Genomic DNA, 15,997 nt, shown 5'->3' on the forward strand with positions numbered 1-15,997 from the left:
CATCACTGACCTTGGATATGTTTCCCAATATCTTTGCACTTCAGTTTTTCTCATCCGTAATATGACAAAAATTATACTACATAGTAAGCACTTAATAAATGTAAGTTATACATCCCAGTCTTAAAAACAGCTATGCCTTTAGCTCTCATTAAGTTATATGTCATAAGACTAAGGAAAGAAACAATATTAACTACTCATACCTCACACTTACTATGTGCTAACGATGGTTCTGTTCTACATGCTTTACATGTATTAAAACTAACTTAATTCTCACAACCACCCTACTCTTATTAATCCCATTTTAAAGAGCAACATTCAGGGCCAGAAAGGTTAGTTACTGTCTCATGTAGTTGTATCTAGATTCAAATCCAGCTTAGTCTCACTCTAAAAGTTCACCTAACAATTATGCTGACTATTGCAGCAATACCCACATAATAATAGCTCACATTTAGTGAATACTGTACTTGTGCCAGGAATTGAGTTAGTGGCTAAAATGCATAGTATCACTTAATTTTCACAATAGCCTTATGAGATTGGTCTTATTATAACTTGGGGGATTGAGGCATTGAGAGATCAAGTTCTGCATCTACAATCACATGGTTAATAAATTGTATTTTGGGGATTAAAACTCAGGCAAAAACAAACATATATTTTCCCTATAACTGTGTAAAGTATTATTTCTTTTACAAATAGCATTCTAAGCAACATTGAGTTCATAAATAAAATAAGGTAAAATAATTTGATATAATCACCTGTAATGGAGGTTTTTTCCCCAGATACTGGTGAAGAGGAATTTCCGAGACTTTCTTTAAGGGATGATGATGATAGACTTGTTAACCATGCATCCTATTTAAAGAGAATGTATTTACTAGTAAGTTTAGTTCTCAAGATTTGTGGAGGGGGGCAATAGGATTATTAAAACTACTTCATAACTCTGAAATCTGCATTATTAGTTTTCTGCTAAACACCAAAAGTAAGTCAAAGGAGGTTATAATATGCTTAACTTTCAAGCCTTTATATCTTGGTCATTAAAAGAGGTCAGGGCTTCCCTGGTGGCGCAGTGGTTGAGAGTCCGCCTGCCAATGCAGGGGACACAGGTTCATACCCCAGTCCAGGAGGATCCCACATGCCACGGAGCAGCTGGGCCCGTGAGTCATGGCTGCTGAGCCTGTGCGTCCAGAGCCTTTGCTCCACAATGAGAAAGGCAACAACAGTGAGAAGCCCACATACCGCAAAAAATATATATAATAATAAAAATAATAATAATAAAAGAGGTCACTAAGAGCTATTCCAGTTCTTTAACTGAAACCTCTATATTTTCAAAACTCCTGCTGCTCTAAAATCAAATCTCAGAAATATTTAAGGTAAATATTTGACATCACTTTCTCTAAGTATATACTTTATTAGAAAGTATAAAGGAAATAGTAAGTAAAAACCTAGTTTCAAACAAATATTACTTGTTGACCAAATGAAAGCAATTTATAAAACCAAGTAGACAGTTACTTCCAAATATTTTAGATAAAAAACTACATAGGGGCTTCCCTGGTGGCACAGTGGTTGAGAGTCCGCCTACCGATGCAGGGGACACGGGTTCGTGCCCCGGTCCGGGAAGATCCCTCATGCCGCAGAGCAGCTGGGCCCATGAGCCATGGCCGCTGAGCCTGTGCGTCCGGAGCCTGTGCTCCGCAATGGGAGAGGCCACAACAGTGAGAGGCCCGCATAACGCAAAAAAAAAAAACAAAACAAAAAAAACTACATAGATTTCATACACTTTAGTTTTCCTCAAAATTCCTATATCTGAATTAAAATAATTATTATATTTGAAATGAAGTAATTATATTTGTGTGCATAAATTAAACATCTATTTATAGAATAATACTCTAGTCTAAAGGTGATGATATTATAATGTAAGAAGTTTGATTTTGTTGCATAGATAATAAATTTTAATTTTCTTTCCCATAATATTTACAAAGAAAATTATATGTCAAAAGCAATAGAGAGAAGCCATCTGGGCAGATGGCAGAAGGGCTCAAACACTGGAGTCTACCCGGAGAAGGGAAGATTTACCCAAGGAGATTTTCAAGTTAGTCGCCTTTTTCCTGAGGAAATTCCCCCAACTGTGCAGCTTAGTAGAAGGCTGCAGCATTACTAGACTGGCTTGAGGGGTCATAAGATAGAGTTTAGGACTAGAAGGTCAGCCAATAAATTTGGAGAAGAGCTGCAGAAGGCATGAACCCAAATATCTGCATATAAATCCACCTCGAACACTTGGCTCATCTATGTATGGCATGGGAAAGACCTCAGAGGGTCCTGTAAAATCACAGTAGATAGAAAGTGAAAAAACTAAGCAGAGATTTCAATCAATGTCCATGGCAAGGGAGACAGAGCTGGGAATTTGTCTAGCCATAATATCTGTGTGCTAGAACACATGTTCAGAGGAACATAACAGAATCCAGAATCTCTACAACATATAATTCATAATGTTCAGTAGTCAATCAAAAAGTTAATAAGTTTAAAAAAATGGTGACACATACTCATGAAAACAAAAACAACAAAAATACTCTATAGTAACCAAGCCAGAGATGACCCAGGTGTTTCAATTAGCAAACAAGAACTTTAAAGTAGGGATTATAAATATGTTCAATCACTTAGGAGGAAATATATACATAGTGGCTGAACAGATGGGATATCTTATTATTAGATACAGAAAATACAAAAAATACCAATGGAAATTCTAGAGTTGAACACTACTGAAATTTTTTTAAAAATCACTGATAGACTGAACAGCAGATCAGGAATGGTAGAAAAAGGCAGTGAACTTGAAGACAGAACAATACAACTTATTCAATCTAAAAAAAAACAAAGGGAAAAAAAGATTAAATAAGCATGAAAGAAATTTAGAGATCAGTGAGACATATCTAAAATTTCAGTGTACATGCAATTACAAACAAGAGGAAGGAAAATAAAACAGAAAAAATAATTTTAACTTCCCATCTGCATGGAAATTATCAGTTTACAAATCCTGAAATCTCAACAAAACTCAAGCAGGATAAATATAAAGAAAACCACATCTAGGTACCTCATAGTCAAATTGCTGTAATTCAAAGAAAAAAGATTAAATCTTGAAAATAATTCTGAAAGCCACTAGAAAAAATAAAACATTGTATAATGAGGATAGCAAAATAAATTTTTGCTGATTTCCTAACAGAAATAATAGAGGCCAGGAACAATGGAAACCTATAAAGAGCTGAGGATAGGAGAAGAAAACTGTCAGCCAAGAAGTGTATATTCAACTAAGCCATCCTTCAAAAATGAAGATAAAGTGAATATGTTTTACATAAGCAAAGACTGAGAGAATCCATCACTGGGAAACCAAGAAATGCAAAAATAAGTTCTTAAGATTGAAGGGAAAGAACACTAGAAGGTAATCTGGATCTATAGGAAGAAATGAAGATCCGTAGAAATGGTATATATATCTAAGAAAACTATAAATATTTATTCTTTTCTTCTTTTAGTTCTTTAAAAGTCTAAGACAAAAAGTTTAAAAGGCTCTTTAAAGAAAAGTTATAACTCTGTGTTGTGGAAATTATATCATATGTAGGTGTGATATACATGATATCAACAGCATGATGGATGAGGGAGTATATGGAACTATACTGTTACAAGGTTTCTATTTTAAATGTGAAACAATACAGTGTCAACTCTATTCTGATCATTTATAGATGCATCTTGTAATCCATAAGACAACTACTAAAAATATAATGTGAATAGGTATAGTCAAAAGGCAACAGAGAAAACTAATGGAAAACTAAAACCTATGTGATTAACTCTGAATAAAAAGTCAAGAAAGAAGTTATAGAGGAACAACAACTTCAATTTTTAAAAAATAGATAAAATAAATAGAAAACAAACAGCAACAAATTGGCCCTAAGTGTACTTATATTAAATGTATATGGACTGGATTTACCTGGTGGCACATTGGTTAAGAATCCACCTGCCAATGCAGGGGACACGGGTCCAAGCCCTGGTCTGGGAAGATCCCACATGCTGTGGAGCAACTAAGCCCATGAGCCACAACTACTGAGCCTGCACTCTAGAGCCCGTGAGCCACAACTGCTGAGCCTGAGAGCCACAACTACTGAAGCCTGTGTACATAGAGCCCATGCTCCACAACAAGAGAAGCCACCACAATGAGAAGCCCGCACACCACAACAAAGGGTAGCCCCCCACTTACCATAACTAGAGAAAGCCCGTGCACAACAACGAAGACCCAATGCAGCCAAAAATAAAATAAATAAAATAAATAAATTTATTTTTAAAAAGTATATGGTCTAAACACTCATAAATGGAATAATGAATTCATAAGTAGATCACAATTAAAAAGCAGATTGTCAGACTTGATAGAAAAGTAACACCAAACTGCTATTACAAGAGTCATTTAAAGAAAAAGGAAAAAATTGTTTGAAAGAAAATGATGGAAAAAGTGATACCATGCAAATACTGAAATGTTGAAATATCAGGCAAAACAAACTGCAAGATACGAAGCATTACCAGAGATACAAAAATTTCATAATGCTAAATAGGGTCAAGAACTAATAATGATGAATGTGTATGTGTCTAATTACAGAGTCATGGAATGCTGACAGAACAAAAAGAAAGTACAGAGAAATTCACAAACATAACTGGAGATTTTAACACACTCTATTTAGTACATGGTAAATCAACTAGACAAAAATTCGGTAAGAATGGAGAAGACCTGAATGACACTACCAACCATCTTGACCAAACTGAAATTACAAAACATTATATCTAACACCTGCAGAACACACATTCTTTGTTAATACAAATGAAACTTTCACAAGACACACTTAGTCTGGGCCATAAAAAAAAATCTCAACAATTTTTAAAAATGTGAATTCATATAAGATATATTCTTTGATCATAATAAAATTAAATTATAAATTTATGCAAGAATATATCTAGAGAAGATCTAAATATGTGGAAATAAAATCATTCACCATAAAATAACCATTTGGTCAAAAAAGAGATCACAAGGAAATTAGAAAATATATTTAAAGGAATGATAATGAAAATAAATGGCATCAAAAAAATTGAGTGCTGCTAATCAGTGCATTAGAGGAAAATTTAAAGTTTTCAAAGGTTTTGACAGAAAGGATGGAAAGCTTAAAATGAATGGACACATTTTCTAACTTAAAGGTAAGCAAATTAAATCCAAAGAAAATAAAAGAAAGAAATAATAAAGAGTGAAAATCAATGAAATTGGAAACAAACAACAGAGAAAGCTAACACAACCAACACTGGTTCTTAGGAAAGTTTTAACAAAACTGAGCAATGCCTATCGAAATTTAACAAGAAAGACAGAAAACACAAACTACATATTAGAAATGAAAGATGGAATGTCATGATAATTTTACTGTCATCAAAAGGATATGGGAATATCACAAAAAACTTTATAAATTCAACATCTCAGATAAAGTGGACAAATATCTAAATAGATATGAATTACCAAACTGATGAGAAAATCTGGATACCAAATATTTGCCAAAAAAAAAAAATCAAACTTAGTGTCAAAGACCTCTCCACAAAGAAAATTCTAGGCCCAGATAATTTCGCTGGTGAATTATCTCAATTAAGGGAAAAATGACACTAAATTTTTGGTTTCATACCAAACAAACTTTTCGAAAATAAAGGAAGAAGAGACACTCCCCAATTCATATGATACTCACACCTGATAACAACATTATAAGGAAAAAATTATAGACAACTTCCATAAATATTGATGTAGAAATCTTAACAAAATATTAAAAAATCAAATCCCACACAAAAATGGTCTACCATGATTGACTAGATTTTATCCCAGGAATAATGAGTTAATTTAACATATAAACATAGATATATATCATCATACACACACACACACACACATGCACACACAAAGGAAAGGTGGGAAGTGAGGTTGTAGAGAGAAAGAAAATGTCACCCTTTTGATACCCAGCTTTGACATTTGCAGGAAGGTAAGGCAATAGGGAGAGAGGTACAGTGTCATGTGAAAGCTTATACAAAGTTAGAGAGGCTTCAGCATAGTTGAATGTGGATGAAAATGGACTCTTCCAGAGCCAAAGATTATAGACATAGGAGAGAGAAGGGTTGGACACAAAATAAATGGGAAATCCCTGAAAATGTGGGTTTAAAGAAGATTCAGAGCATGGTCAGGAAAATTTTATAATGAGGAATAAGGAAAATTTAGACTATTAAAAACAGAAGTATCTAATATACCCAACAAAGATAATATCTCTACAATATGGGCTATGTTATAGTCATTAAGGTGAACATAGTCTCAAGATCACCCAACAACATGGAAACACTTCATGACCTAATGTTAAGAGATTAAACAAAAAAGCATGATACAAAACATTGTGAATGTTAAGATGACAAATATAAAAACAAGTATAGGAAAACAGCCCAAAAGGGGAGTAAGAATAATGAATATAGTTGTTATTAGGTGGTGGGATTATGGGTAGATATTTTTCAATTAAATTTTCTGTCATAATATAATGTTACTTTAAAAACTTTAGGAATACTTTTTTCTTTAATCAAGGGATATAGAATACATCTTAAAGAGCAATTAAAGTTAGGTATCACTATCAGTTTGAATAATGTTCCCTCAAAATTCATGTCTATCCCAAATCTCCGAACGTGATCTTATTTGAAAATAAGGTGTTTGCAGATGGAATTAGTTAAGATGAGAACCTCCTGGAGTAGGGCGGACCGTAAATCAAATGACTGGTGTCTTTTTTTAGAGAAAAATGAGGGGAGACACAGAGACCCAGGGAAGAAGACCATGGGTTGATTGAGGCAAGGACTGGGGTGATGCAGCTACAAGCCAAGGACTACCAAAGATTTCTGACAACCACCAGAAGCTGGAAGAAGCAAAGAAGCGTTCTTCCCTAGAGCCTTCAGAGGGAATATGGCCCTGTCCACACCCTGATATTGGACTTCTGACCTCCAGAACTGAGAGAACTTCTGTTATTTTAAGTCATCTAGTTTGTGGCAATTTGTTACAGCAGCTACAGTGAACTAACACAGTATCCACTTGGCCAGATGAATTTATTAAACATAAAATAATTGTTTGGTTTTGATAACACCCCCTCTTCACCTGATTTTCAGAACAAATTAAGACATAGCACATTGAAGTCAGGCAAATTTATATCAAATTGCCAGCTTTTCTGGTAAAGCTAACCTACAGGATGAGTGGAATCAGAGCCTACTGTGCTCATACTTCTGACCTGAATTGGAGAGTTTAATCTGTTTAGTTGTGATACAAAGGACTTCCTCTGTCTGCTTTTGTACCACCTCCCAGGGAGCAGATCTTTTCTCACATCAGTAGCACAGAGGAGTCAGGAGAAGAAGAAAGAAGCTTAGCCAGTACTGTTTAGTTCCTTTTCTCTGACCTGCTCAAGCAGATTTTGGAGGAGGAATGTTCTTCCCATACTTATCCCTTCTGAAATGTGAGGTGGAACTTCTCTAACTATAGTGAAATGTAAAGACAGGCGGCCAAGTGTTCTTCCCTAATAACAATACACAGTAAACTCCTGATGAAGTCCTGAAGGATCATATCTACATCTTTTCTGGTATATCCCAAAAAATATAGGACTGTTCCGTGAACACTCAGTATACATTTGTTGAGTGATTAAAACCAAATGAATAAAATGATGCTGGCCATAAATTATACAATTCAAAGATATGTAAATAAAAACTCTTGCAATTAAAGTGTTGCATAGATTCAAAAAGGCAACAGTTTTTTTCACATTTTACTTTGTCTGAAATTGGATGCATCGTATGTTACAGTTTAGCAGTTTTCTTCTTTCTTAGCAGTACCTAAAATAATGCTGTATTTTTGCTATATCTTACAATTGAGTTTTAGATCCAGTAAAATATAATATATTTTTAAAAACAAAATTATTTCCTTATCAATTGCTGAAGAAATCGTGTAAAACACACACACATGCACGTGCACACACAAATATTCTTTCTCTCATAATCAGATGCAAAAACCTGAATTAGAAACACAGTTTAGCAGTAGTGCAAACCTCAGGGTCAAGGTTTTCAGAGAATACATTTTCCTCAGCTTCTGGTTGTCTGCCATTCAGCCTTGGGAGGCACGATGGCGCAGAATGTGCCTCTAACTCTTCATGGAGGGCAGTGTCTTTGTCTTCTCCTAGCCTGTCTTTCTCTTCCCTGTGGCTGTGCTTTCTCAACATGCTCCTTGGCCGAGGTGAAGGCTTAAAGTGGTTGTCTGCTTCAAGGCTGCTGTTATTTTCTGCAGAAAAATACAATATTTTAATACATTAAATACAATTTAATACACTAAAAAAATACATTTTTTAGATGACCATGGCTTCTCCTACACCGCAGGTGCCACCACACTTCCCTCCTGTGCCCAAGCACCTTGGCTTTCTATCCTGGAGAGTCTAGAAGAAGCCCACACCCTTCTCTACACATAGCTCCAGAAAGTACAAGGAAGCGATAGTTCATAACCAAATAAATTTTTTTTTAATGGCTGTCATCCTGGAAGTAACTAATATACTTCTCTTTTGTGAATAGTTAACTCATCAACTCTCATGGTATTAAAAAAGATTTTTTCTTTTAACGAACAAAACCAAACTGCCTGAGTTTCAGCCTTTATAAAATGAGGCAGTTCATCCATCAAACCTTTATTGAGTATCTGCTGTCAGGCCCCATACACATCACTCACATTAATGGACCTCAGAATCAAGACACTGGCAATGGCCCTGTCCAAGGAATTTAGAGGTTGGGAAAGGAGACGATTCTAAACAAATAAAATTATAAGACAAAGGTAAGTGCTGTTACAAGTATAAAGATGATGTCAGTACAGGGAGTAGAAGAGCTAAATGTCCCTGGAAGGAGGAACAGACAACTGGGTAACTTGTGAGCTGCTGTTCTCTGAGTCCATAAAACCTCTCCAGCAGTTATTAAAATATCTCAGTTACTATTTCATTACTTCTAAGTTTAAAACAACAGTCTAATGCTGGTATACTTCCAGCCCTCAAAACATGATAAGAAACATTTTACATGAAGTTTTCCCTAAATTTTACCTGTTATACATATCCATCTCTCCATTGTTCTACCAATGTATTTTTCTGATGAAACTTCAAAACTGAACTAATTAATACCTTTATCCTTTTTATCTATAGGTGGAGTTATAAATCCTGCTAGAAGATTCTACAAACATACGTAATTGGAACTGCTATAAATGTTTCATTGCCAATTTTATGTGTGTCCTGAACTCTGGTCAAATGTTCAATCCAAAATCCAAGAGTCATCCTAGATTCCTCCCACAAAATCCAAAGAATCACAATACCCTATCCATTCTACTTGCTAAATTTCTCTCTCATTTATCCCACTTTCTACATCCCCACTCTCAGTTCCATCTACTCTTGCATAGATTACTGCCTCAGTGATATTTATAAAACACAAATCAGGTCACCACTCCTCTCCACAAAATTTTTCAATGGCTCCCCATCAGCCAGTCTTACAGAATAAAAAGCTCATTGCCTCTGAACAATATAAAATGTTTCATGGTTTTGTCCCTGGCTACCTGTGCTGCTTTATCACTGACACACCCTCTTAGTAATCTGTCCTGAAATGCTGGGCTCACTGTCCTTCTGCAGCTATGCCACATCCCTCCTGCCACCAGAGCTTGCCACCCAAGCTCTCCCTCTGCCTAGGATGTCCACTTCCTCTTTCTTCTCCTGACAAATGTTTGCCTGTCTTTGGAACCTCAGTTTTAGCAGAATATTGTGTAATGCCTGGTTTTGAGTCATTTTTTTATTGTAAGAACACTTAATAGGAGGTCCACCCTCTTAACAAATTTTCAAGTGCACATTACAGTATTATTAGCTAAAGGCACAATGCCATAAGGCAGAGCTCTAGAACTTATTCATCTTGCATAACTGAAACTTTACATCTCTTGACTAGCAACTCCCATTTCTCCCTCCCTCCAGCCCCTCATAACCACCATTCTACGCACTCTCTGTATGGGTTGCCTATTTCTGATATTTCATATTTGAATCTTGCTCTGACACTTATTAGCATTGTAAACTTACATGAATCAGATAACTGTCACATACTCCAGTTTTCCTAAAGGTAGAATTAGCTAAGATTTGCTAAAGTGCTCATGGGACTTGGGTAAGATAATACATACAAAGCACACAACACAGTGTCTGACACATGGGAAGTGCTTAATGAATATCAATGATTATATAGACATTTCCTGTTCTGGTTTGTCCACCACTCCTGTTTTCTTTTTGGGTATCCTCTCCTCCTTTCTATCCATGTGATTCTGGTGGGTTAATAAATATCTCCTCCATACCTCAGTGAGAATGATGGGCACATGATGCAGCCCCCTTCTTCCTGTGCAGCTTATCACAGAAACTTCATTTCCCCTGACCACAGCAGGCAGTCAGGAGGTAAGGATTTTTCTACTTGGAGTTGATGGATGTGCCTTTAAGGCCATAGAGCTAGAAGGATGTGATTTAGAGACCGCTAGTGGCATTCTTTGCTGCCAAGTGAAGGGCTGTCTGAGACAAAGAAACCAAATGACAGAAAAATGGACCAGGGGATGGAGTAAATGGGGCAGTGACAGTGCAGGAGGAGAGAATGAGAGGGTCAGGGAGGGAGGACAAAAGTAAAAAGAGAGAATCCTGATGATATAGAAATACCGATTTTCTACACTTAATCACACCTAAAGGAAGGACTTCTGACATCTATGCTCAACATAGAGATAAACTCTTTCCACTGATGTTTGAATTGGGTCATTTGCATCTGACAGTCCTGACTACAGGTACTATTATTTGTGAGTTATATCTATTAACACCAGCTCCTCTAGGAAGCCTTCCCTAATGCCCTCAGGTAAATTTAGATGCCCACTTTCCTGTGTTCTTACTATACCTTTTATACACCTTCTCACCAAATTGTAAAGTCTTTGCTATGGTCTGAATGTTCGTGTCCCCACCCAATTCTTAGGTTGAAATCTTAACCCCAAAAGTGACGTGTTAGGAAGTGAGGCCTTTGGGAGGTGATTAAGTCATGAAGGTAGAATCTTCATGAATAGGATTAATTCCCTTAAAACAATGCTCTACAAAGTTCCTTTGCCCTTTCCACCACAAAAAGATACAATGAGAAGCCTGCAACCTGGAAGAGGGCCCTATCCAACCATGTGAGCCCTGTGATTTCAGACTTCCAGACTCCAGAACTGTAAGAAACAGGTTTCTGTTGGTTATAATCTACCCAGTCTGTGGTATTCAGTTACAGCAGACCGAACGGACTAAGACAGTATTGGAGGAGTGGTACTAGGTCTTTGTAATGCCGCAGTGATAGCTACTATCACAGTGCTTGTAACAGTGAAACATATCGTACCCACAATAAATATGTGGGATAAATAAAATGATCTGCTTATGAACAAATGCTGAATAATAAAATGAATAGTAAAAGCATTTATAGAGTACTTAATTTATGCCAAGATTGCTCTAAGCACTTCAAATACATGAACTCAATTTAATTGCCTCAAACCCCTAGTGGTGGTTCAACTATTGTCTCCATTTTACAGGTAAATAAAATGAGGAACAAAGAGGTCATGTGCCCATAGTCATAAACTCTAGTTTGTGGGATTAAAGCAGGAGCACCCAGACTCCAATGCTAATGGAATCAAGGTTCTCCTGCTTTAAAGTTAAAATAAAAACAGCATAACCTGTAAAAATTACTTTCTACAATCACTACCAATGTGACCATTACCTGATAAAAGTGAAAGAGTTTGATTATTGTACTAGTTACAGAAGACAAGCAAGAACAAAGGAAATTTTCAGGTTCTAATATTTTTATAAAGGATTAAGTGATACTCAGCAATATCTCATCACATTAAAAATTTAAGTTCTAAACTCTATAAGAAAAAAAAAGTCTAAAAATTTAGAGGATAAAGCCAAGTTAATTAACCACTTTCCTTCTTTAATGAATTAATTATTCATTTATTCATTTATACATTCAAATACTTAATGAATTCTACATGCCAGGCACTAACCAGCAACCTCAACTTTTTTCTTCAACTTGAATAACCTAGGAATAATGATTTTAATATATTTTATACCAAAATTCCACTTCCAGAAGCATCATAAAGTTTTCAGGAAAAAAAATACATCTATACATTATCAAAATGTTTTATTTTACAATCAAATGTAAATGATTACTTGTTTTGGTAATTTTTTTTATCCTACATATACTGAATTGCAAATGGTTAATGATTGTTTAAAAATACAGTATTGCACATTTAGAATCCTGAGCTATCTTGTGGTCAAAATACAGTATATCTCCATTCATTTTAATTTCTCACAGGTTTTAAAAAAGGTATTAAATGGGTGGATTATTGCTGATTATCTACCATAAAGTTCTAATTATATACTTCTATCTATATCAGACTAATTTTTAGCTTCTATAATATGCTCACATTTTCTTATTAACCTAATGAAAAGCTTTTTAGAATCAGGACAAATAGAATAAACGTAATCCATAAAAATAGGTTTTTAAACTCAACTAAGACTAGGAAACACTGCATACTCTTTCTTGAAGATTCACCATGCATATGTCTTTATTAACACCTCCAAGAAGTTCATAAAGAAATTGGTTTAAAATTCCTATAACTCTACGTTTTCCCCTCAATACCAATGAACAAACTGTGGAACATACTTTGGGAAATGGTGATGTAATGGATTATTCACTGTTTGATTACATTTCCCTTCTCTCCATTTTTGATTTTACTCAGTACACTGGGAAGGTACATTTTAGCAAGTTAATTCTGTTTCATTAGGCCTTGTGCTTACACTTTTGTAGAAGTTTTTAGTTTGAGACATACTTCAGTAGATTCTTAAAACAATTCTGTAGGACAGGAGAGCCGGTTTCCTCCCCATACCCCCCCATGAAGACAGTGAGGCTTACCCTACGGCTGAGGTCACACATAATTAACTTGCAGTAGCTTTTCCCCTAGTATCCCTGCTTGCTCATATCTTCTCCTCATTTGAAAGTGGATGGAATTGTCGGGGTGGAAAAAGGAGTGTCTGAAATATAGCTCTGCCTAAGGTTGCCAGTGCTATTACATAAAGTATGAAATACTTACCAGCACCATATTTAATGACGATATGGAGGAAAGAGGTTTTTGTGAAGGTTAGCATCAAGTACTATTTTTTTTTTTCTATAGAACAGAAAAAGACTGGAAGACTCCAAATCCTTAAACTTCTATGCCCTTGTTTCTGCATGACAGCTCAGGGGATGTCACAGCAGTTGGTGCCTGCTTCACTCCATCTCTGCTGCCCTATGCACAGAGCTCAGTAGAACTGTGGAGAAACTACTGTAATCACACCAGGAACATCCTCACAGAAAATTGAGTTTTAGTGGATTTTCCTGGGGAACAGAGAAACCAAATGGAGATTCTCTTTTCTTAAGGAAAATCTGGAGGCTTAAACAATGACAGCAAAAACACCTCCCCCCACTACTCCCTTCAAATATACAAATACCAAAAATATTCTGGCAAATGGCTGTATGGAAATGATTGTTTTAAGGACTAGCTCCAATGCTGCTATAACCCTGATGTGTGGAGTGTGAGATGGATTAGAAAGGATTCCATTGTAGTTCCACTGCTAAAAACAAAACTGGAGCTCACAGGCCTAAGCAAGGCTGGACCCAGGAGCTTTGGAGCCACAGCTGTGGATGACTGAAGGTACTTTGGCCAGCTAACAGGCACTAGCAGAGATACAATACTGAATGTACAACTGGACATCAGAATTATGGTTTATCTCTATGGTTCTATTATTTTTATTTATATCTGTAAAATTGAAAAGTTAAGTCTGATTTTTTTCCTTAAATATCCACTAGCCACCATAAGCAGTGGTTAAGAATCCACCTGCCAATGTGGGGGACACGGGATCATTCCCTGGTCTGGGAAGATCCCACATGCCACGGAGCAACTAAGCACATGCACCACAACTACTAAGCCTGTGTTCTAGAACCCGTGAGCGACAGTTACTGAACCCATGCAGCACAACTACTGAAGCCCGCATGCTCCACAACAAGAGAAGCCACTGCAATGAGAAGCCCGTGCATTTCAATGAAGAGTAACTCCCGCTCTCCACAACTAGAAAAAGCCAGTGAGTGGCAACGAAGACCCAACGCAGCCAAATATAAATAATAAATAAATAAATAAAAATTTAAAAGAATCTCTTAGCTATCATATAAAAGTTTTTTGTGACTGATTATCTTAAAATAAATTTTCAAGAAATGCAATTACAGTAACCTAACAAATTACCTGAAGATGCGCTTTTGACTGGAAGAATTTTAGGTTTCGTTGCCATTTTAATTTTCTCTTTTTCAGTTTCTTGTTGTTTATTTTGAGATTCAGATAAGGGATTTACAATCATGCCTTTATCACCATCAGGTGCCATCTCATTGCTTTTGATAGAGACGACTGGCTCATCTTTCCTCACATCATTCATTGATTTCTTGGTTTTCAAAAAAGACAGTTTTGGAGAATTGTTTTCTTCATCATCTGATATATGAAAATCATTAATCCTTTTCTTAACTGAATTTTCATCTACTGAGGTGTCAGAAAAGTCACCTAAGGAAACTGAAAAATAGAAGAGAAAAAATATTTTCAATAGTATATTTTAAAGTTTTGAAGATTACATCAATCAAAAAGATTACCTTAAAGACTGGAAATGGGGTGGGGGAAGTGTAAGCTGTGACAAAGCGAAAGAGAGGCATGGACATGTATACACTACCAAACGTGAGGTAGATAGATAGTGGGAAGTAGCCACAGAGCACAGGGAGATCAGCTCGGTGCTTTGTGACCGCCTGGAGGGGTGGGATGGGGAGGGTGGGAGGGAGGGAGATGCATGAGGGAAGGGATGTGGGAACGGATGTATATGTATGACTGATTCACTTTGTTATAAAGCAGAAACTAATTAAAAAAATTTTTTTAAAAGACTGGAAATGAATTTACAACTGTGAATAGATTTGCAGCCCTACAAAACAGCTAACTTTGGCAGGTTTTATTGGCATTTGTAAAATAAAAATTTCAGTTTCATTAATGTAGTCAAAACATACTTATTGAGTATGAATAGTTTGTCAAGCCAAGCACTGTGCTTGCTCTGAGAAAAGTCCTTCAAAAGTTCTTCAAATTAATAATCAGCCATGGACATTTAAATTAGATTTTGGACTCTAAATCTTTTATATTTTTTTTCAAAAACTTCATAAAATCAATAATATTTGTAAATGGAAGAATTTGCTAATAATGTTTTTTCATAAAAATTTTGGAACTGCAATTTCATCCATACCACAGTATTAGATTTTACTATGAGAAGAATAATAAAGAATGCTAACTGAACTATAAAGCAATGATTTAACTATTGTTCTGATTACTTTTACAGAGAACATTGAGAGTTATTCACTGAAAGTATAAAACACTGAATTTCAAGTTGAGAATTTTGTATGTTTATCCTGAAATGTAAAATATTAATATTTTACATAATCAAAATAAACCAAATTAACCATACAGTACTGATATACTGGGTTTTTTAAACTGATTCCCTTTCACAGCCAAAAACCCTTGATTTATAAAAAAGCATTATAAAAGTGATCCTAACATGCACAAACTTTAGTTCTATGGGCCCTAGTTATTACCTTATAGGGTTGACCTTAAAGATGAACTTGTTATCTCCAATGTGGTTTACCACTAACAAGCAAATCTGCTGTCAGTTAAATTTTATTTCCATCCACACATTCAGAAGAAAACCAAGGACAATCATATAACTTCTTTAAAATTAAGAGTGACTTTTTACTCATTAAAAAGTTGGAGGGCTTCCCTGGTGCCACAGTGTTTGAGAGTTCGCCTGCTGATGCAGAGGACATGGGT

At 35.7% G+C, this 15,997-nt stretch overlaps 1 protein-coding gene across 1 annotated transcript in view; it reads right to left on the reverse strand.

Moving 5' to 3' along the window:
* Positions 1-15,997, reverse strand: part of LOC308611157 (microtubule-associated protein 9-like) — a 33,503-nt gene that overhangs the window by 14,348 nt on the left and 3,158 nt on the right. The window contains 3 exon segments of the mRNA XM_081260044.1: positions 753-846; positions 8,112-8,341; positions 14,393-14,710. Of these exon segments, the coding sequence (XP_081116170.1) occupies positions 753-846; positions 8,112-8,341; positions 14,393-14,710 (642 nt within the window).

The sequence above is a fragment of the Mesoplodon bidens genome (genome assembly GCF_964165515.1).
Source record: "Mesoplodon bidens genome assembly, contig: HAP1_SCAFFOLD_105, whole genome shotgun sequence".
Taxonomy (NCBI): Eukaryota; Metazoa; Chordata; class Mammalia; order Artiodactyla; family Ziphiidae; genus Mesoplodon; species Mesoplodon bidens.